This window comes from Nanorana parkeri, unplaced genomic scaffold (genome assembly GCF_000935625.1).
Source record: "Nanorana parkeri isolate BGI_ZX_2015 unplaced genomic scaffold, ASM93562v1 scaffold237, whole genome shotgun sequence".
In the NCBI taxonomy this organism is placed as follows: Eukaryota; Metazoa; Chordata; class Amphibia; order Anura; family Dicroglossidae; genus Nanorana; species Nanorana parkeri.
Window position 1 is genome coordinate 937586 of NW_017306505.1, and position 22235 is coordinate 959820.

General features: G+C 46.3%; 1 protein-coding gene across 1 annotated transcript; it reads left to right on the plus strand.

Moving 5' to 3' along the window:
• The first annotated feature begins 1932 nt into the window (after positions 1-1932).
• On the plus strand, positions 1933-20061 carry TTLL9 (tubulin tyrosine ligase like 9). Its single transcript, XM_018556415.1, has 14 exons — positions 1933-1960; positions 3179-3225; positions 3307-3399; positions 3560-3671; positions 5826-6011; positions 9373-9441; positions 10623-10713; positions 10843-10883; positions 11476-11563; positions 16165-16223; positions 16875-17071; positions 17746-17859; positions 19761-19885; positions 19970-20061. The coding sequence occupies exons 1-14, from the start codon at positions 1946-1948 to the stop codon at positions 20035-20037; spliced, it is 1305 nt and encodes a 434-aa protein (XP_018411917.1). The 5' UTR covers positions 1933-1945; the 3' UTR covers positions 20038-20061.
• The last annotated feature ends 2174 nt before the right edge of the window (positions 20062-22235 follow it).

The window sequence follows — 22235 nt, forward strand, 5'->3', positions numbered from 1 at the left end:
TACAGCAGCCTTGAAGGCTGTCCGCGGTGTCCTTTAGAGGTATTACTAAACAGAAAATCAGTTTGGTGTTGAAAAAAGGGACCGGCCCCGAAGAACATAGGTCTCTGGCAAAAATCAGAAATTGACCAGCTAAAAAATGATTAGCTAAGACAAAAGACGTAGAATTCTTTAGGGCTGCAACAACTAATCGACATAATCGATTATAATCGATTATTGAAAAAGTTGTCAACTTTTCCAATAATCGATTAATCGGCTTCCGATCAGCTGGCCGTTTACAGCTCCACACGCTGTGCGCATTATGATGTTGCCCTTGGACACTTGACATCAATGATTACTGTTGGAACAATGAACAATTAGGCATCTATAGCAGCTGTTCTCAACCAGGGTTCCTCTGGAAGCTTCTAGGGGTTCCTTTAGAAATGAGGAATGTATCTCTAAGATCAGTAACCATTGACATTAGTGTTTTTTTTTGGACATCTGTAAGGGGGGTTCTGTTCACTTACCACCAGTGCAATGGGGTCGCTCTCTCATTGACCACCAGTGTAAGGAGGCTCCTCTACCAATGATCAGCAATGTAGGGTGGTCCTTTTCCCAATGACCACCAATCTAAAGGGGCCCTTTTCACTGATTTTCAATTTAAAGGGGCCCTTCTCCACTGACCACCTATCCAAAGGCACTTTTCCATTGACTCTCAATCTAAAGGGGCCCTTCTCCATTGAGTGTCAATCTAAAGGGGACCTTCTTCAATGACCACCAATCTAAAGGGGCCCTTCTCCATTGAGTGTCAATCTAAAGGGAACCTTCTTTGATGACCACCAATCTAAAGGGGCCCTTCTCCACTGACTGTCAATCTAAAAGGTCCCTTCTCTATTGATTGTCAATCTAAAGGGGCCCTTCTCCATTGATTGTCAATCTAAAGGGGCCCTTCTCCATTGATTGTCAATCTAAAGGGGCCCTTCTCCACTGAGTGTCAATCTAAAGGGGCCCTTCTCCAATGACCACCTATCTAAAGGAGCCCTTCTTCATTGATTGTCAATCTAAAGGGGCCTTTCTCCACCGATCACAAAGTTTAATGGCCCATCTCCTCTGATTACCAGCATAAGGGAGCTCTGCACTGGCCACCAATGTATGGAGGCACGTTTCTACTGACCACCTGACCATGCCAATGTACCCTGAATTGTAGATATATTCATTATTATCAGGGGGTTCCCCAAAACCCAAACGTTACTTCAAGTGTTTCTCCATGTTAAAAAGGTTGAGAAAGGCTGATTTATAGTCCAGTTTAAGAATCACGGACTTCAAGTATTGACATCTGGCTATCTGTAGAGCCAGAATCTGCTGTGGTTATATAACGGATCCAACGTGATTATATTGTAAAGCGCTGCACAAACTGTTGGCGCTATAGAAATCCTGTATTATAATAATAATAATAATAACACTTTCCTTCCTTGAAGGACTGGCTAAGCCACAATAAGATTGTCCAGCAAGCTGGAAAATCTCTGAGCGATAACAAACACTTCCAACACTTATCAGCTCCTAATTAAGCGCTAAACAGCTTGCTATTTACCATGGGGCCACATTTAGGGTCAGTATTGGTATCCCATTCATCTATTATGGTTCTATTAGTAACAATAACATTAGCAGTAATAATAATAATAATTTATATTGAAATGTTTATGTTTTATTTGATAGAATACTGAACGCTTTTCTCTTCCCAATAAGATGCAATGCTGCCAGACAGCCCAGCCTTATCAACATGTATGCAAACCAACAAAATGTCGGCACCTTACCAGCGACAGCTCCACGGAAGAGACGCACTTCCGGCACAGCTCCAATCACGAGGCGCGTTAGAAGCGGGGGGCTGAGCTTGTGTTTCCATGGTAGCCGCTCAGCCACGCTGATGCCCGGACTTGTGTTTTCATGAGCAGGGACCCCAGGAGGCGACATGTCCAAGGGGAAGGTGAGCTGACTTTCTGTACTGCGTGTCAGATAACGTCGGAGTCTAGAAACGTCTATTACTTCTGGGTAATCTGTCGGCTTCTACGTCAAACGATCTAAATAGAATATTACCAGGTCACATGTTATCTGATTGTACTGGGTCACATGACCAACCATTGGCCTCAATGATGTAACTTGGAGGGATATGGTGTTTGCAATATCATATTATTAGTATTATTATTATTATTACGACTGTGTAGTATCACTTAGCCTTTATGTAAAAATGCTAATTATAGTACACATATCTGGTTAGCAGCTATATACTGTATGTTGCACAGTATATGTGGTCTCATTGACCACATATAATGTCAGGGAAATCTAAAATAGTACGTTAGTCCTTTTTCCGTTTTCTCCCTACATCTTCTTCCTTTCCTCTCCATGTTGTTTTCCCCTTTCCTTTTTCTTTCTTCCTTTCCTTTTCCTTCTCCCTTTTTCTTGCATCATTTTCCCTCTCCCTTTCCCTCTTTCTTTCCCCTTCCCTCTTCCTTTTCTCTTAAATTCCCCTTCCCTCCCTTTCTCTCCTCCTTTCTTTTTCTTTTCTCTTCTCTTTCTTTCCTCTTCTTTTCCCCTTCATTCTTCCTTATCCCTTTCTTCGTCCTTTCCACTTTCTTCGTCCTTTCCTTCTTCCTTTCCCCTTTCTCTCTTCCTTTCCCCTTTCTCTCTTCCTTTCCCCTTTCTCTCTTCCTTTCCCCTTCCTTCTTCCTTTCCCCTTCCCTCTTCCTTTTTCCCTTCCCTCTTCCTTTTTCCATTCCCTCTTCCTTTTTCCCTTCCCTCCTTCCTTTTTCCATTCCCTCTTCCTTTTCCCCTTCCCTCTTCCTTTTTCCCTTCCCTCTTCCTTTTTCCCTTCCCTCTACCTTTTTCCCTTCCCTCTTCCTTTTTCCCTGCCCTCTTCCTTTTTCCCTTCCCTCTTCCTTTTTCCCTTCCCTCTTCCTTTTTCCCTTCCCTCTTCCTTTTTCCCTTCTCCCTTTTTCTTTTTTGCCTCTTTCTTTCCCCTTCACTCTTCATTTCCTGTCCCCTTCCCTCTTCTTTTTCTCTTACTTTCCTCTTCCTTCTTCTTTTCCCTTTCCTTTTTCCCTCTCTCCCTTCCTTTCTGCCCTTTCACCCTCCTCTCTATGTTTGTCTGAAGCTTTAAATAAATCAGTTTTAATGCGCTATCACTAACTACCATATTTTCCATCAGGTTATTGCAACCAGAGCCCTATATGGATACCAGCGCCCCAAGGATCGGTAAGTAGGAATCTATCCTGTGATTGTAATAGAGCCAGGTCTTGTCGGTCAGTCACATGTCCTCATTGTGTTTTGTATCAGCGAGCCCCGAACCTGCATCCGATACAAGTGTACGCTCATTAACACCATCGCAGATGTGCTGAGGCAGAGGCCAGGCTGGACAGAAGTGAAGGAGTAAGTTTTTTTTACAAATATTCTTTTCCTAAACCAGGAGGTAGAGTGAGGTAAAAAATAGAACTGCCTTTGTTTTACCTTTTCTTTAAGGCACAATGCCCAATGCACATTAGATTATGCAATAAGTAATTGTTATCTTCATTTGAAAATATTTCTCCAGTGATGGCGAATGGGACTTTTATTGGTGTGAAGTCGGTTGGCTGCGGGAAAACTTCGACCATATTTACCTGGAGGAACATGTGCGCATCTGTCACTTCCGCAACCACTATGAGGTGACTGAACGTTTTCTACTGAATGTGATTTTAAAGTACAGAAAATGGAGTATGTCAAACTAACCAATCCGATTACATGGCTGTTTTTTCAGTGCAGGTTGGTCAGCGCTGCCTTGCCATGTGATCACTATCACACAACAATCTGCAGTTTTCTCTGATTCTGGTGTTATGAAGGCAAAACAGTCACCAGGTTTCCTGCATGCTCAGTTTTAAAGGAGAACTATGGTGTCAGGGCTTTTCCCTATAGTTCTCCTAAGGGTCACGGGAGAACACAAACTAGCGTTCTCGAGTGACCCAAAGCTCAGTATACAGCGAGCTACAGCTCGCGGTATACTGAGACGCCGGGACGGATCCCGGCATTACTGTCTTGATCCACCCAGCTTCGTGAGTGACAGCCGGCTCTGCCTATCTAGAGGCAGAGCCAGCTGTGCCCGCCCCCTCCCCCGTCCGTTCCGCCAGTCAGCGCTGGAGGATCGGACAGTGGAGGGGGGGAAACCCTGCAGGGAGCCGTGAGTGACGGTCACGGCGCTCTGCAGAAATAGATCGAGAAGTGAGCGAGCGACGGTATGTGTTCGCTCACTTCCCGATCTACTGAGCCGACCTGTGACAGTTTTATTGTCGCAGGTCAGCTCAGATTATGAGGCTGAGTGAAAATCACTCGCCTCATAATTCTCCTTTAACAAGACTGTTGTGAGCAACAGCCAGCACAGTATGATATCGGCAATCATTTATTTTCTGTACCCATAGGAGCTCCTGTGTGTGCAGATTGTGCATTGGCAACCAGCCAACTTCCCACTGATCTACTATACGCTTTCCTTTTTATTTATTTTTGTGTTGTTAAGACTTTCCATTGATATTTTTAAAAATGAAAACGGAAGAATCATAACAGGATATTCATCAGTGATCATTAAAGCAGGTCTTGTCTGAAAATGCCAAGTCTGCTTATCTTGCAGACCCCCACGCCTCAAAGAAAATAATACAATTAGCTGAAAGCAATACAAAATTAATTTTTTTAATACTTTCCTTTACACCCTTTCAGCCACTTCTTGTAGGTCCCGGTCACATCTTTGGGCCTTATCACAGCATTCGGGAAACGATAAGGACTTCAAATCCAGCAAGAAGATGATTCAGCACATGGGCTTTTACATCCTCAGCTTTTCCAAGATCCCATGAGAAGGCCCAGAGATGTCACCAGGCCTAGGAAAGCATGCCGGAAGCCGCGCGTCAGGTATTGTTCTTCTGATGTTTTAATCTTTTATTGCATTCAGTTTGTATTTCTCATTTTACTTGGCTGCAGGATAATCAGATAAACAGACCTTGAGTTTTCATTCAAGGTTTGCTGCGAGAGATATTTAAACCTTCAGGGGTTTTGCATATATCTACTGTTAGCAAGCAGTAGGTACAGGTGAAACTCGAATAATTAGAATATCGTGCAAAGTTCATTTATTTCACTAATGCAACTTAAAAGGTGAAACTAATATATGAGAGAGACTCATTACATGCAAAGCAAGATAATTCAAGCCGTGATTTGTCATAATTGTGATGATTATGGCTTACAGCTCATGAAAACCCCAAATCCACAACCTCAGAAAAGTAGATTATTACATGCAATCAATAAAACAAGGATTGTACATAGAACAATATCGGACCTCTGAAAAGTACAAGCATGCATATGTACTCAGTACTTGGTTTGGGCAAGTTTACTTACTGCAATTACTTTTGCACGATATTCTAATTATTCGAGTTTCACCTGTATATATGAAAAAGGTTTAAACCTGTGTTTCCACCACACACTCCCGTCTGAAAATCTCCAAAAATGTGGGAGGTTGCAAAGGATCTTGGGGGCGGACGCAAGCGCAGTACAGATCTTTGGCCGGGAGGCGAGAAGAGACACAAGGTAAGTCAATGGAGGCACCATGCACCCGCACAGACTCCGTGGGACAGGAAGTGCCTGGAAGTCAGCGTTGGACAGGAGACCTTCACCAGCCCTGGAGGGACTCCTGAAAACTAAAGGAAATAAGATGATCGGATCAAGAGGCATCATTTAAGGTAAGTCCTTAGACTAGCAGTGGGGGTGGTGGGGAGAATATTCTTTAATGTCACTTTAAGGGGTTAAATAACACTAAGCCAAGTTTTGTGTCTTTCTTTCTTCAGCTGACCCGCAAAAACTTCATGGTGAAAAATCTGAAACGTTTCAGGAAGCTGCTCGAGAGGGAGTTGGGGAGACTGGAGGCAGCAAAATGCGACTTCTATCCAAAGACATTCGAGCTGCCATCGGAGTATCACCTGTTTGTTGAGGAATTTCGCAGAAATCCTGGAATCACCTGGATCATGAAGCCTGTAAGTTTTGGTAGTTGGGTTTGCAATGCAGGAAGTATTTTTTTTCCCCAGCAAAAACAATTGACAGATCATCTTTGCTGGCCAGTAGGAGACTGTATTGGTAAGTTTCCAGGTCTGCACACCTGCTGTGGCCAATATGAGGAGTTCCCACCATCTCTGCTGGATTTTATTTATTTTATATTATGGAGAACGTAACTGGATTTGCTGGAACACATGAAGGTGGGCATGAACACCTGTTAGGAGTTATGGAAAAGAGATCTCACTACTGGATTCCTCAAGAGCAGGGATGGCCAAACTCTGGCCCTCCAGCTGTGGTGAAACTACAAATCCCATGATGCATCTCTCTCCGGGAGTCATGTCTGTGGCTGTGAGAATCTTGCAAAGCCTCATGGGATTCGTAGTTCCACCGCAGCTGGAGGGCCGGAGTTCTCAACTGGTGGGTCGTGACCCAAAAGTGGGTTGCGACCCCATGTTCAATGGGTCGCCGCGTGCCTTCCACTTATCTAGGTGAGAGGCTCCTCAGCCGAGCTGCCATTCAAAATATGCTGCCCAGTGTCGAGTGTCAGCTTGAGGTGGGATGGGCTGGGGGTATGGCTGTGAGGGAGCTCCATCCATGTGTGCATTGCTTACATCTCCCTTGCATATCCTGTAGAGGTCCCTGGACCGGAGTGACATCACATTCTGGCTCCCGAAACCTCTACAGGGCGCGCAAGGGAGCTGTACAAGCAATGCACATATGGATGAAGCTCCGTCACAGCACAGCAACCAACACTGGACCTCAGGCTGAGGATCCACTCCAGTTCTTGTAAGGTTCCCACTAGTACAGTGCGTTAATCACATAGTACCGTGCGACCAATGCACTGTACCATGCAATCGCACCTACTGTGCATTCGCGTGTGGAAGGTGTGTTGCGTTGCCATTCATTTGAATTGTCCCTCAAACACACCTCCCACCCACAGTTCGTACACCCGCACCAGAAAGCGCGGTACCCGAATGCCGTGCGTTCCAGTGCAGTGCGACTTAATGACCGAGGACAAATGTGGCTCCTGAGGTTACACACTGCTCTAGAGACATTAGAAGCCATAAGGTGAGTAAGCCCATCAGACTGTGTCCTAAATACTTTTTGGGTGGGCTGACTCACATTCCTGTGCATGTGCTTAAATTCCACTGTTCTTGTTACTTTTCCCCAGTCATCTTCCAGGACAGCCATCGAGATATAGGCTCCGCCTGCCTGCAACAGGAAACACATCAACCACATTAAATAAATAGACTCCTCCTTCCATCCCAAGTCAGTTTTTTTGTGTTTCCGCCGGCTACACAGGGACATCGTAATGTTTGTTATTTTTAGGGCTCATGTTTGTTTGCCTTTGGGCTGAGCCTTACCCTGCTAGGCATTGGGACCTACTCCAGGCTTACCTGCTGCAGTGCCTACAGGGATTCCCTATCGGACCCCCACCCGATTTCTGGCCAAGGTTCCCTTCCATCACTCAGGGAAGGCAACCATCCTCCTGCACGTGAGTAGGCACCAGATGGTGGCCCCCCCTGGTGTACAGCAGTGGCAAGGTGTAATAACCTGGAGTGTGCGTGTGTCCTATTGTGGACAACTGTCTGGTGACAACAGGGGCAGCATGAAGAGGCGTACGGGGAGGCTGGAGGTAATCCAGGGGTCCCGGATACCTCGGCAGCATATAGAGCACTTACCTGATGGTAGGGGGAGCGGTGCAGTCGGCGACAGCGTGGGGGTGTTGGCCTCGCGCGAAACGCTGCATCGTCTTCTTGGCTGGTTGCTGGATTCTCTGCTTAGGCTGTGTATGGCGGGTGACGTCACTGGGGGCGCCGTCGCCACGTGTAGCACGCGCCGCGTCGTCGGCTGCGGTGACGCACTTCCGGTGCGCCACTTCCGGTTTCGGCTCAGCTTCGCGCCGGAGACATAGGGAGCTGGAAGGGGACAGTAGTACAGCTCCTAGATAGACAGTAGACGCCACCCGGCCACGACTAACTGGGCACAGCCGCTCAGCAGCTGTACACCATAGCCGACCTAGACCACATACGGCCGGTGGGGACGTCAGGAGCGGGCCGATAGCGTGGTCGGCAGTGAGCTACAGAATGCCCACAGAGGCCGGACCGGGTGCAGCTGCTCCAGATCTGGGAGAGCATGGCATTGGCGCTAAGGTAGGCAAGTTTTTTATGGAAATTCACCCCTACCCTTTACCCTGCTTGTGTTGGGGGCCTGTGGCAGGACAAGCGGGGTAGTGTTTTGGGAAACATTGTTTGCATGGGGGCAGGGCACTGGCTAATGGCTGCACTCTTGTCTTACACAGGTCAAAGCCATGGAGGACCTCAGCAGCCCAATAAATCGCAATGACCGGTTGCTCAGGGTGGGAGGAAGATTGGGGAAATTCTTCCCACTCTGGGGGAAGCTGACCAGCAACAAATACATTTTGGAGCTGGTATTGCACGGCTACAAAATGGAGCTGACGGAGCGACCCCCGTCGAGGCTTCTGATTACTTCCCTGTCCAAAGACCGGTGGAGATCAGAGGCAATGACGGGGGGCCCTTCAGGAGCTGTGGGACCAGGGAGTCATTATGAGAGTGCCGGCTTCGGAGGAGAACAGGGGGTTTTACTCACACATCTTCTCCAGGATAAAGCCTTCGGGGAAATGCAGACTGATTCTCAATCTGCAGCCTCTCAACAAAGTGGTACTATACAAGAGGTTCCGCATGGAATCGATCTTTTCAATCCGAGAGTTGCTGGCCCTAGGGTCGTTCCTAGCGACCATAGATTTGCGAGACGCATATTTCCACATAGCGGTGAAACAATCGTCGCAATATCTACTGCGGTTTGCAGTAAGGGGCCCGGCAGGCGTCACCTGGAAACAGAGTTATCAGGTAATCAACTCATGTTTTTGTGTATTAAACTGATATCTCAAACAATGTTATCAGTTTTCCCAGCTATCTACATAACATCGCCTCCATGGAGATGAGAAGAGAAGAAGGTGTTTGTTGTCTAAATTAGGAGCAGAGCCTAGGGTGACAACACTGCCTGTTCATAGCATAGAATACAGTGATTGTTGTCACTCTAGGCCATTAGGTATGTTACTAGCAGGATCATCTGGTGAAAATACAGGAAAAAATGGGTGAAAAGGAAACAAATGCAGCCAACACATCTAATCACTGGTGATTTGCAATATATTGAATTTTTGGGCTTAGATGCTGTTTAAGGTAAAGGGAGTTAATTTTCTGACACAGTTGCAGTGTTTGCTTGAAATTGTTCTTTCATTGGCTGTATGTTGAGATTTCATTATTCTTTTATTTAATTTAGTTTTGACATTTCTTTTTTTTAAATCACTTTTTCTTGCAGGTGGCGAGGTCACAAGGGAAGGGGATTTTCCTGTTCCGGAAACTGAAGGACATCATGGACTGGAAGAAGGTAGAGTTAAAGCAGACCTTTACACTAAAAAAATCCAATTCTACCAATGCATCCCTCTATGTATGATGATTGATAATAGACATGTCAGGTGTAAAATGCTGTGAATATGAAATACTTGCACTTGCAGAGCGTTCACTTCCTGCTTTGAAAGGGCAAAATGTCTTCAGTTTGGCACAGCAATGCACACTGGGATTGCCTTGTCATCAGCAGAGTTTTGCTGGGAAATCTCATCTGTAATCTCACGAGATCTGAGGGAAAGGCATTTTCCTCCCCTGAGATGATGTGCATGATCACATGTCCTAGTCACATGTCCTAGTCACATGTCCAGTCACATGTGCCAGAAATCCAGGAAGTAAAAGGAGATCTAGTAATCTGTCTTTAGTAAAAATGGCCACTGTCAGAAGACTGAGGAAGAAAAGAGAAATAAGGAATGCAAAGAATACAAAGCCGGCAATGATCTAGAACAGGGGTGCCCACAATTTCTGTGATCTACTTTTCAAACGACATACTACATGAGATCTACCAACGAAAACAAAAACCTCCCTCGCTCTCTCTCCTCGCTTTCCTGGCTGTCTCTACTCGCTCTCCTGGCTGTCTCTCCTCGCTCTCCTGGCTGTCTCTCCTTGCTCATCCTCCTGCCTTCCTTTCCTTGCTCTCTCTCTCTCCTGGCTGTCATTCCTTGTTTTTTTTTCCTGGCTGTTTCTCCTTGCTCTCTCTTTCCTGGCTGTCTGTCCTCGCTCTCTCTCCCCTAGCTGTCTTTCCTCTCTCCTGGCTCATCTTGCTGTATTTTGCAACAGGCTGTGTAAATGAATATTCTCTGATGTAATACATAGCACTTCAACCACCAGTATCCACCAGGGAGCTTGGCTTGGCTTGGCTAATAGGTAATCATGTGTGCACAGCTAAATAAATATACCAAAATGAAATAAAGGGGCCGCCATTCACACCCTTTGTGATCTACCAGCATCAGCTCTGAGAGCTACTGGTAGATCACCATCTACCTAATGGGCACCCCTGATCTAGAAGTATGTGTTTGTAGATTGTCATTACTAAACATTTCTAAAGGTGTCTTTGTTGTTATTTTAAAAGGTACCGCTTTAAAGACCTGGCTTAGTTTAAGGTGAAGTGACACCTTGGTTTGGATAACGAGAACTTGCATAAACTGTATCCTCTTTTTCTAGGATGGGAGTCGTGCTGACGACCAAAAAGACGAAATCCCAGTGGAAAATTATGTGGCTCAACGTTATGTAGAAAATCCATATTTAATCGGAGGTGAGAAAAGCTGAAACGTTTGTTTGATATTGTGATGACTGCTTGTAGTCGCAATAGAACAAGATACTAGGGGCTCTCATCTTATTTCTAACCAGAAGTAAATATATATGGCTTTGGTTTCATTCACAGGAAGAAAATTTGATCTTCGTGTTTATGTCCTTGTTACTTCGGTGAGATACATTTGGTGTTGGATTTTTATTATTTGTTGTTTATGTCTGTACACGTCTCATTTATGTCATGTGAATGTGTGATCGCTTTTCTATCCTCCCCTGCTCATGTCTGGTCTAATCTCATATGGTCTTGGCCTCTTTGCAAATGGTCTAAAGCAGGGCCTTGGCGAGCCATGCCCATAAAAAAAAAGATGGGGGTTCAAGCAACGTCCTCACTTTTATAGATATTCATTTGTCCCCTGGGTGGGACTAGTGGTGGAGCACCAACACATACCAGGAAAGTGACTTCTATCATCTTCCATGCATGTCTAGCCTGCCCTCCTTGACCTGTGTTATATGTGTCATCATGTCTCACGCTGCAAGTTTCCTCTATAAATGTCTGATTTGTTGTTGGACATACCATGGCCATGCCTGATGGGACCTCTGTCGCCTCATCTTCTGTTTGCTATACCTTGCACAGTTCAGATTTTCCAAGCACCGTTTACGAAAGGCAAGATTGTCACGGTTCCTACCTGTTTGGTTAATACAATATGCACTCTACCATGGTGTTATTATTATTGGTTCTGTTTTTAATGTGCTTCTGATATTGCAGTACATTCCTCTGCGAGCTTGGCTGTACCGAGACGGCTTTGCACGATTCTCCATCACCCGCTACACTCTAAGCAGCATTGATGACCAGTGTATCCTTTCTCTAAATGTCATTGTAAACCATAATTATCCTCTCACCAAATGCCATTTCTACTGCAAACATATTGCAATGCAAAAGGGAGAAATAAAATGTAGCTTTAAAAGAGCCTTGCTGCTGGTTTAAAGAGACTTGCGGCAGGTTTGACATTCAAGCACGTAAAGGTGCACAGACCTGCAACACCTTCCAAAGCTAGCTTAGTCTTAAGGTGGCCATACACTTCCGATGACTGCAATGAGGGGCGGGCTTCCGATGACTGCAAGCGGGCAGTGTTCGGCAGCTGTCGAACAAGCAGGCCACTAACCCGCCGAAAATCGTACGATTCTCGGCGGGTTTTCCAGCCTGCTTGTTCGACAGAAGACGTGCGACCGCACAGTAGAAACGGTCGCACGCCTTCCATACACTTTGCGGTTATCGGACGTTCGCGGGATTTCCCGCGATTATCGTACGATAATCGTACAGTGTATGGGCACCTTAAGGCTGCTCTGACAGGCAACGTTCTGACACTTGTGGATTCAGCTTGCTGCTAAGCCCCACATCCACAGATTCCTAGTTGGCCCATCACTTTAAAGGGCAATAGGAATGTAACAGGAGGAAAGAAGGAGCACACGCTTCGGCACTATTAGGAAGTGATGAACCTCTGTCTTTCAGATCAGCCTGAGATTGGCTGTACTGCATAGCCCTCTCTACTTCCAGTCTGCTCACTGAGCAATGAAGCATTATTATTACCTGTATCTGATTAGCTTTAGGTGAGCAATCTTCTTCCATGCTGTGAAGATAACAAAAATGAACTCAGACGTATATAAAAGGCAAAATGACAAAAGATAAAAATCAGATAACTTGTATAGCTTCTCATTTGAACTTTATAGCCATTCTATATGTACCTGGGGCAGTCGTATTTGCTCCTTACGTACTCAGGCGATGCTTTCTGCAGTGCAACCCTATGCAACGGTTTTGCTTTACTGCTCCTTCTCACAATGCAAGTGTGTGAGTCAGCTGCCTCATTCCAAACAATACACTCAATGTGTAGCTAATACCTTATCTCAACAGTTGTTTAACTCTGTGCTCCATATGAGGCTGCAAGGTTCATTCAACTTCTATCCCGGGCTGGGCGGCCTCAGTGCAGAGAGAACTGACATCATTATGTCAGCACTGCTATGTGCTCCATTACACATTGCATGCAGGGGCCTGTGGGGACACCTTGCAATCACAGTTTAAGTGACACAAAACTCAGGAGTTAAATCTTAAAAATGCATTCAAGTACCTTAAAGTGACATTAAACCCTGAGATTTTTTAACATAAACCAATACTGTAATGTGCACCTTACTGTAATCCATGGTAGTTTCCCTTCTCTTTCCTGCTCTTCCTTTTAAATCTGTATCTCTTCTCATGCTGGGCAGAAGTTCTGTTTTGCAGCAGACTGCCTTGTCTCTGGAATGGATACATGGTGTCTGTGTGTAGGGTCACAACCTGAGCCAGCACTACAGGAAGAGGCACTCAGCTGCAAAGGGAAGTTCTCCCCCAGCATGAGAAATGGGAAGGATTTAAAAGGAAGAGCAGCAAAGAGAAGGGAAACAACCATGGATTACAGTAAGGCACACATTACAGTATTGGTTTATGTTAAAAAATCTGAGGGTTTAATGTCACTTTAACTAATAACAAAACTGGACCTTATTTGTGTATCACTCGGATCGAGGAACTCTGGCCCCTGTGCTTTAACTACAAAACCCAAAATGCCTCTGGGAGTCATGCCTGTGGTTGTCAGAGTCTTGTAATGCCTCATGGGACTTGTAGTTCCACAGCAGCTGGAGGGGCGGATTTGCCCACCCCTGCTCTAGTGGTACTTCCAAATCTCTGTATTAAATCCTATAAGAAACTACGCAAAGACAAGCAGATCAAATGCGAAAGGTACCTGGAGAATTACATTAAACAATTAGCAAGAAAAACATGAAGGCTGCCAATGGGTGGCTGCCTAAAACAACTAGTCGCCTGGCTGTCTTGGCCCTCAATGCTTTCGTTGTCACTGACCCAGAGCAAGCAATACGGATTAGGAAGTCAGAATGGAGTAAAATGTCTAACCTGTTTTCTTGTCCCAGGTCCATGCCTTAGGCCCCGTTCACCCTGAGCGGTTTATTGCGCAATTTCCGCAGCAAAATCGCTCGATGTAGCTCGTCCAATACATTTCAATGGAGCTGTTCACATCTCACAGCTCAATGTCGCCTGTAGCTCGTCGCTCAACCTTGTCGCTCGTACATGACCCTTTTTTCCGCGGATGTCGTGCGATTCGGCTCCAATAGACTATGGTGTGGCGCAAAATCGCGCATTACCGGCGATATTGCACGACTTTGTTGCGTGATTTCGCTCTACAGATGGGTCATTTTTGCACTGTAAAATGGAAGGAAAGAATGATGTCACATCAAGATCGCTGTTGATTGGTTACAGCCCAATGTAGCAGCGACGAAGTTCCAACCCAAAAAACGCACTATGTAGCGCGATAAAACGTGCACTGTCGCTCAATATCGCGCAATGTAGCTCAAAGCTGCGCAATATCCATGTCGCTCAGTGTGAATGGGGTCTTAGAGAGTATGGAAGGGAGGGATTAGCATGTCATCCAGCTAAAGCAGCCTTCATATTGTCCTTGCAGGTTTCTTTTTAGGGTAAATACTGCTATAATACACTCACGAAAAATACACTGTACTTGCCCTTTAAATCCAGCAACAATGAACAAATAGAGAGTTAGCGCTGCACATTGCTACTTGAGTCTGTGGAACAGATGGGGAAAATCGAAGCCTGCTTTAGATCAGATCCCTGATGAGATTAGCCTTCTACGAAGTTATTGATCATTAGAAGAAACAACATGAGCTCTATCACATTGTTTCTGGTTATTCCGTTATTTGCTGTCGGTTGTATGTGAGCCAAGTGGGCAGCTGGCAGCTCCCAGGCGTGTTAGTGAAACATGCGGTGAAACCGGCTGCTCGTTGCAGAATGACTCACGCACAAACGCTCGCCAGATCGCTTCTTGGAAAATAACGTGAAATTAAACCAACTTTATAAAAGGGGATGTTTAATACAGTTTAAGATATCCTGGCAAAGGTTAAAACGAAGCAATTTCATCTACAAAAGAGGCTCTGAAAACATGTCAAGTGTGTTGTAAAAAATAACTCTGGAAATAAATTGTCCCCATCAGGGGCGTAACTAGAAATCACACGGCCCCATAGCAAAATTTTGTATGGGGCCCCGTGATTGCTAGTCATGCCACTTGCAGAGCCCCAGCGGAGAGTGACCCTGCAGAGCCCACTATAGACCCTCTATAGTGGGCTCTGCAGGGTCTGAGATCTCTTACCTGTCACTGCCTCTGTGGTCACCGGGCCCCGACTCCTGTTCTGGCCCCGCCTCCTCTATCGACGGGCCCGCCTTCTCTTACATCACTGGCCCCACCTGCTCTTAGGTCGCTGGCCAGTGATGTAAGAGGAGGCGGGCCCCATTCCGAACACCGCCCTCATCTGCCGCAGCGGCTGGCTGTCACTGACACAGCTCCGCAGCGGCTATGAGGGGAAATGCGCCGTGGGCCGCTGCTGAGCTGTGACAGCCAGCACCCCCACATGCCATAGTATGGCGATTGTTACGCCACTGGTCCCCATAAAGCTGTACTACAGGTATGCAGATTGAAGGAAAGAGCTGTGAAGGAGAGATGAGCTCATCAGTCTGCTGGTTATCCTCCACTGTTCATCCACAGGCTGTGGAAGACCTGTAAGGGCCGGTGTAGACCTAGGCGATCTGGGACATGCATCCCGGGACCACACAATCGCGTGCAGTTGCACATAGTGGTTGCCGCGGTTACAACTGCACGGCAATTGCAGAAAAACGGTACATTTACCCTTTTTGACAGACACGATGCATGGCTGTTTTCGATTGCACGGGTGGAATCGCAACGGGCAATCCGCCTGGTGTGACTAGGGTGCCATTAGAAAATAAGTGCGATCGGCGCTGGTGGGCGACTCCAGTCGGTATCGTGCACGATTGCCGCACGGTCACAGATTGTGCAGGTGTGAACCTGGCATAAGTGTTGCTGAACTGCTGCAGGGAAAGCTAATCAGGTCTCCTGTCCTACCAGACAGGGCTGTGCGATAGAGCCGTGTAAATCGCAGGACTGAATGGACAGAAATACAAATCCTTTAGCAGGTAAAACAGCACAAATATATGTATTTAATTTATCTATTTAGCTGCCTGGCCAACCATTAAACCATTTAAGCAAAGCAGTGCCTGTAAAACAATACCTTTTTAATACTTGCATGCCTCACTACGCACACAGCCTATCTGTACCACTGTCACATAATATTCTGCATCCATTTCCTGGGGTTTGTCAGACAACGGTTCCCCTTCTACTGTGTCCTGTAGCGTTGGAGGAGTCGGCACAATCACTTTAAGGTAAACCCCTGCCTTGTCCATGCAGGGCAAAGCAACAGGTTTAATGTCCTCTTCTCCAGCAGAACATCTCCTCCTTAGTGCAGGAGCTGCCTCGGATCACAAAAAATGATATAATATTGGTAACTTGTTTAAAGCTTTCTGGAGGTTCTCTTTAACTTGGTAATACAGATATACATTTGACCAATGTGGCTGTGCAGAAAACTGCGCCCGACTATGACCCAGAGAAGGTGAGAGAAGAAGCGTTATTCCGGGTTCTAAAGGCACTTTCTGTATCGGTGCTGTGCAAACTGCTGCTGTCCAGCTGCTGGAAAAGCAAAGTAGAAGACCTGGGACCGTACACAGGCATGCTGGGTAAAGCAAAAAGTTCACCTAACATTCCCCTCATTCTCCGCAGCACCTTTCCTTTACTTCCCTGCCACCACGATTGAAAAGGCTCGGTACTTCCAGGTTTGTGGAGCATGTTACATAGTTAGTCAGGTTGAAAAAAGACACATGTCCATCGAGTTCAACATGTGACTCAATCTCCTTATTCTTATATGATAGCAATGGTGCTTAGTGATAGGCCCAGCTCTGTCATGTGTAGGTGGGGAGTGAGTCCTTCATGTCATAATTGGAGATGATAGCACATCCCCTCTTCACTCCTGGTGGCTGAATGGAACGATGGGTGATCAAAGGTAGGGGATTATTTGCTGCCGGTGAGGTTAAGTGAACCTATTGCTTTATGGGCAAATCTCAGCATTCAGTTTAAGTCCGTTTTGCTATATGTCGAAACTAGGTAGCCAGCAGCTAGCAGGACACGCTGTAAATGTTGTCTCTTCCACATCCAGGATTGCTCTGTTTTGTATTACACTATCCATGACATTGCCTGTTCTTCACAGGGCTGTAAATGGATGATTCAACAGCTGCGCCACTACCTGACCAGCAAACATGGCCCAGAAGCAGTGGAGACCCTCTTCCAAAACATGGATAACATCTTCATCAAGACCCTGCAGAGCGTCCAGAAGATCATCATCAATGACAAGCATTGCTTTGAACTCTACGGCTATGACATCCTACTTGATGAAGACCTTAAACCGTGAGCACCGACCTTTTTTTTTTTAACCTGGAACTAGGAACCTTTGTCTAATTGAAACTTCTGCTTAGGCCCTTTAAAAAAGGATGAGTGACTGTTGTGATGACTGAGTCTTCTAAACAAGGGGCTCGGCATGAAATAATCACTCATGTGAACTATTCGTTGCATGACTGGCATTTATAATCAAGTTTGGATAATCTGAAATGGCCATTTTGGTCTATACACAGAGGGGTTATGTGTACATACAGACCGACCTTGTGAATTGGCAAAAAATTGGGTAGGTCCAAGAGGACACAGCAAAACCATGCTAAAAGGGGGCATACATACACACAATGTTAACAACGTTATGCTATGTTGATTAAACATTAATAGAAAAGTTCTTCCTGGGGAAGAATGCTCCTCACTGTAGTGCTTGCCATGTCACTGAAGGTCAGGTAGCTTGGAATAAGAATAGGCTGACCCACCTATTTATGAGATATCATGTGACTATAACGCCTAGGCCTTCATGTATGAGTCTAACACTGAAGAAAGCCTAAAGTAGGAGGATTTCCCCAGGAAAGATCATTTGTTTTTCCCTTTTTTTATGCGTTACATGTTAACATTTAATAGAGGTTCAGTGTCTCAGAAAGCAAAGTGTCCTTTTTGTCCTGACTTATCCAGACTCTTGCTATTTGTAGGTGGCTCCTGGAAGTCAATGCCTCACCTTCTCTTACCGCCAGCAGCCAAGAGGACTTCGAGCTCAAGAGTCGCCTCTTGGAAGACACCCTGAATGTGGTAGACATGGAGGGCAGGTAAGGACCTCACCTTTCTTCCCCACATCCAATCATTATCCAAATCCTGCCGCCTTCACCTTTGTAACATCTCCAAAATACGCCCCTTCCTCATCAATGAAACTGCAAAACTACTCATCCACTCCCTTGTTATATCTCGTCTTGACTATTGCAACTGCCTCCTCATTGGCCTTCCACTACACAGGCTATTCCCCCCTTCAGTCTATCATGAATGCAGCTGCCAGACTCATTCACCTTACCAACCGCTCAGTGTCTGCAACCCCCCTCTGCCAATCCCTCCACTGGCTTCCACTCGCCCAAAGGATAAAATTCAAAATATTAACAATCGCTTACAAAGCCATCCACAACTCTGCCCCCGGATATATCTCAAACCTAGTCTCAAAGTATCATCATAACCGTCGGCTCCGCTCATCCCAAGACCTCTTGTTTTCCAGCTCCCTTGTCAACTCCTCCCATGCTCGCCACCAGGACTACTCTAGAGTCTCTCCCATCCTTGGAACTCCTTACCCCAACCTGTCCTTCTATCTCCCACTCTGACTGCCTTTAGGCATTCCCTAAAGACTCATCTCTTCAGGGAAGACTATCCCGCCTCAACCTAACCACTGAACTATCACGTTCAACAATTCATCCCCACAGCTCCCTCCTCATGTATCACTGGCCCCTCCCTTTTAGATTGAAAGCCCTCAGGGGCAGGGCCCTCCTTACCATCTTGTCTTGATTTGTATTGTGATTGTAATGTCTTCCTTATATTGTAAAGCGCTGTGCAAACTGTTTGGCGCTATATAAATCCTGTATAATAATAATAATTTGAAGGACTATATAAACAACAGTTGCTTGCTGTGCAGAAACCTCTACGATCAGCTGCCATATTCTTTTTATTTCAGCCATGCTGCTCTTGGGTACAAACTGTCCTTTGATAAGAGCTTTCACGGTGAAATAAACACTGCTCCATTTTTGTTTTGGGATTGGCTGGCTTGACTGTCAGGCCTATCAGACAGCCATTCACATAACAGCAATAAAAGCTATATGCTGCATTCTTCAGAAAATGAACGGGGAAATCCAAAACTTACCCTTGCAGTTAGGCTACCCCAGCACTGCAAGTGCTCATGTTGTCCAGGGGACTTAAAGGAGAACTATGAGGGGGGTGCTTTTCACTCCCCTCATAGTTCTATCCGACCTGTGACAATGAGACTGTCACAGGTCGGCTCAGTAGATCGGGAAGTGAGTGAACACATACCGGCGTTCGCTCACCTCTCGATCCTGTCACGGCTCTCTGCCGTGACGGGGAGGGGCTGGATTCCCATCTCCCCGCTCCGATCTGCCAGCGCTGACTGGCGGAACAGGCGGGGGCGGGTACAGCTGGCTCTGCCTCTAGATAGTCAGAGCCAGCTGTCACTCACGCAGCTGGGCGGATCCCGACGTCCATGTCGGGATTCACTCCGGCTGCGGCGTCTCAGTATACCGCGAGCTGTAGCTCACGGTATACTGAGCTTAGGGTAACGGGAGGACGCTAGTTTGTGTCCTCCCGTTACCCTAAGGAGAACTATGGGGAAAAACACTGACCACATAGTTCTCCTTTTAAAGCAGATTTACTTGCTGGATCCTCTGTCCTACTGGCTCCCTCAAGACTGCTGGGCCGGCCTCGAGCCTCTTCTCCCCTGGGCTCCAGTGGTCTAAGACGTGATGACCACGGATGTCATCACGTCTTATGCAGGTCCATTTTCCCCAGAGTTCTTCTCTAAGGCTCCTCCTTTCACAGGGATAACATTTTGTGATTTTTCTAATTGTTAATAGAATGTTATCACCAAAGAGCTACAGTATAATCTCTATTTTCTCAGTTGAGGATATATGGTCATCCTTTAAAAATTCCCTATTTCCTCATGTGCTCTGTATTCACTCAGATTAACCGGGAAGGAGAAGAGAGTCGGAGGATTCGATCTAATGTGGAACGACGGGCCTGTGTCACGTGACGATGGACAACAAGATGCCCTCAGCAATGGAAACTTTGTAGCCAACACACACTTAGGTAAAAAAAAAAAGAACAGAAAAACTCTGTGGCCAGAGAATCAACCCCAACAGGTATAAACACCACCACCTTTCTCTTTTTCAGGCTGTGTCAATGACAGGAAGAAAAATCTCAGACAGATACTGAAATCTACGCACACTAAGAAATTGTAGCTAACCGAAGACCTTCCTCTGTACAGTGACTGTAAATAAAGTTTATGTCTTTGAATTACAGTATGTATGGTCAGTGGCGTCACGCCCCCTCTGAAAAGTGGGGCGCTCGGTCATGGACCGAACACCCGACAGTATCAGGAGAGAGGAGGGGACCCGGCGGCATACCTTATCCCGCCGGGTGACTGTCCCCTCCTCTCTCTGCCGGCGTCCATCACCAAGATGGCCGCCGGCAGGTATCAGAATACTGCCGCGCATGCGCAGTGACGTCTCGGCGGGGTGACACTCGGTTACCGCTCCGGGTGTCACCCAGCCTCGGGACGCCCCTGTGTATGGTCATAGCTTCATTCACTCAAATATTTTTGGGATCCTGAAGAAGCGGACCTGCTCCCCAAAATCTGTTGACCTATATCCTGGTTAAGATTTAATATTTATAACCCATCTCCAGGGAAATCACAAACGTCTTAACTGCAAGGGTCAAATGATCATTTAGGTCCAGGGTATCAGGAAAAGCAGTTTTACCTACCTGATCACTGCTCCCCCAGCAGTCAGTGCTCTCCTTGCCTCCGCTATGTCCCTTGACATCGTGATGTATAATGCAGGGCTATGGGCCCTGCATTGTACTTTTATCATGTCAGCTGGTCTCCCACCACCAGAGTGGAAGGAGGTGAAAAGGCTGCAGGTGCCGTTCCTGTAACCTAGAAGGAGCCTACAGGAGTGGGGAACAGGTAAGTAAAAGTACTTTTTCCAGGTATTCCAGACCTAAACAAGCATTTTGCCCTTGCAGTGTGGTGGTGGGGGGTTTATTTGTGGTTTTCCAAGAGTTCAACTGTAACGTCATAATGGTTTGAAAAATATGATTTCCCTTGAAGTGTACACTGAGTGGCCAGATTATTATGACCACCCCATCAGTACTTCATTGGGCCAGTGTTGGAAAGTCTTTTGACCATTCCTTGACATTTGATGAGGATAGGTGCGCAGTGTAAGTGCGCTGCAGGCCCGGGTATATATCTGATATAGAGTAAGTCTTTCCCGAAATGAGGGTCTCCTGGAAGGAGGAGGCAAACAATTTTCTGGGGTCACCGGAGATCATATGCCACGTGGTTTGTGCTTGTAGGTAATACAGAAAATGAGAGGCAGGCAATGCATACTTTTGCGCCAAGTCTGGGAAGGATAACGGTTGGAAAGTACCCTCATGGAATAGCTGTTTCCAGAGGGTTAGCCCCTTCCTGTGCCACATCTTGTAAGCCGTGTAGTCTTCGCCCTGAGGAAACATAGGATTTCCCAGAAGAGGACATAGTGCTGACATATAAGGCGATAGGCCCAATCGGCGTCTGATCGCCCATAAGTCCTATATACCTTTTTAATATTAGGTTTCTCTCCCAAAATATTTTTGTGGATTTGGTATAAAAAAAAATGATATCTTTCTTACAATTATATTTTAATATGCTCTGTATTGAATGTTGAGTGCTGAAAGTAATGTCCCATTTTTTTTTTGGCCAATAAACATTTTAGAGAAGTCGTCATATTCTATAGGTGTATGGCCAGCTTAAAACACTGCTGAATCATCCCTACCATGAAGCCTCAGTAGAGCGGTACCTCCCTTCCATAAAAGCAGATGAGTGGTTTCTTTATACGAGCTGCCACTAGCACCATGATTGCTAGTGTGTCATGGGTCTAAGGGTGCACTTTAGGTTCTTCTCACTTGCAGGTAGCTACAGAAAAAGCCATTTCTGAATACTGGTTGCTGTAATATACCGCACTTTAACTTATTAAAAGAGAACTATGAGGTGAGTGCTTTTCACTCACCTCATAGTTCTAGCCGACCTGTTACAATGAGACTGTCACAGGTCGGCTCAGTAGATCGGGAGGTGAGCGAACACATACCGGCGTTCGCTCACCTCTCGATCCTGTCACGGCTCTGTGCTGTGACGGGGAGGGGCTGGATTCCCCCCTCCCCGCTCCGCCAGCGCTGACTAGCGGAACGGACGGGGGAGGGTACAGCTGGCTCTGCCTCTAGATAGCTGGCTCTGCCTGTCAGTCACGCAGCTGGGCGGATCTCGGCACAATTGTCGGGATCCGTTTCAGCTGCGGCGTCTCAGTATACCGCCAGCTACAGCTCGCGGTATACTGAGCTTAGGGTGACGGAAGGACGCTAGTTTGTGTCCTCCCGTTACCCTAAGGAGAACTATGGGAAGAAG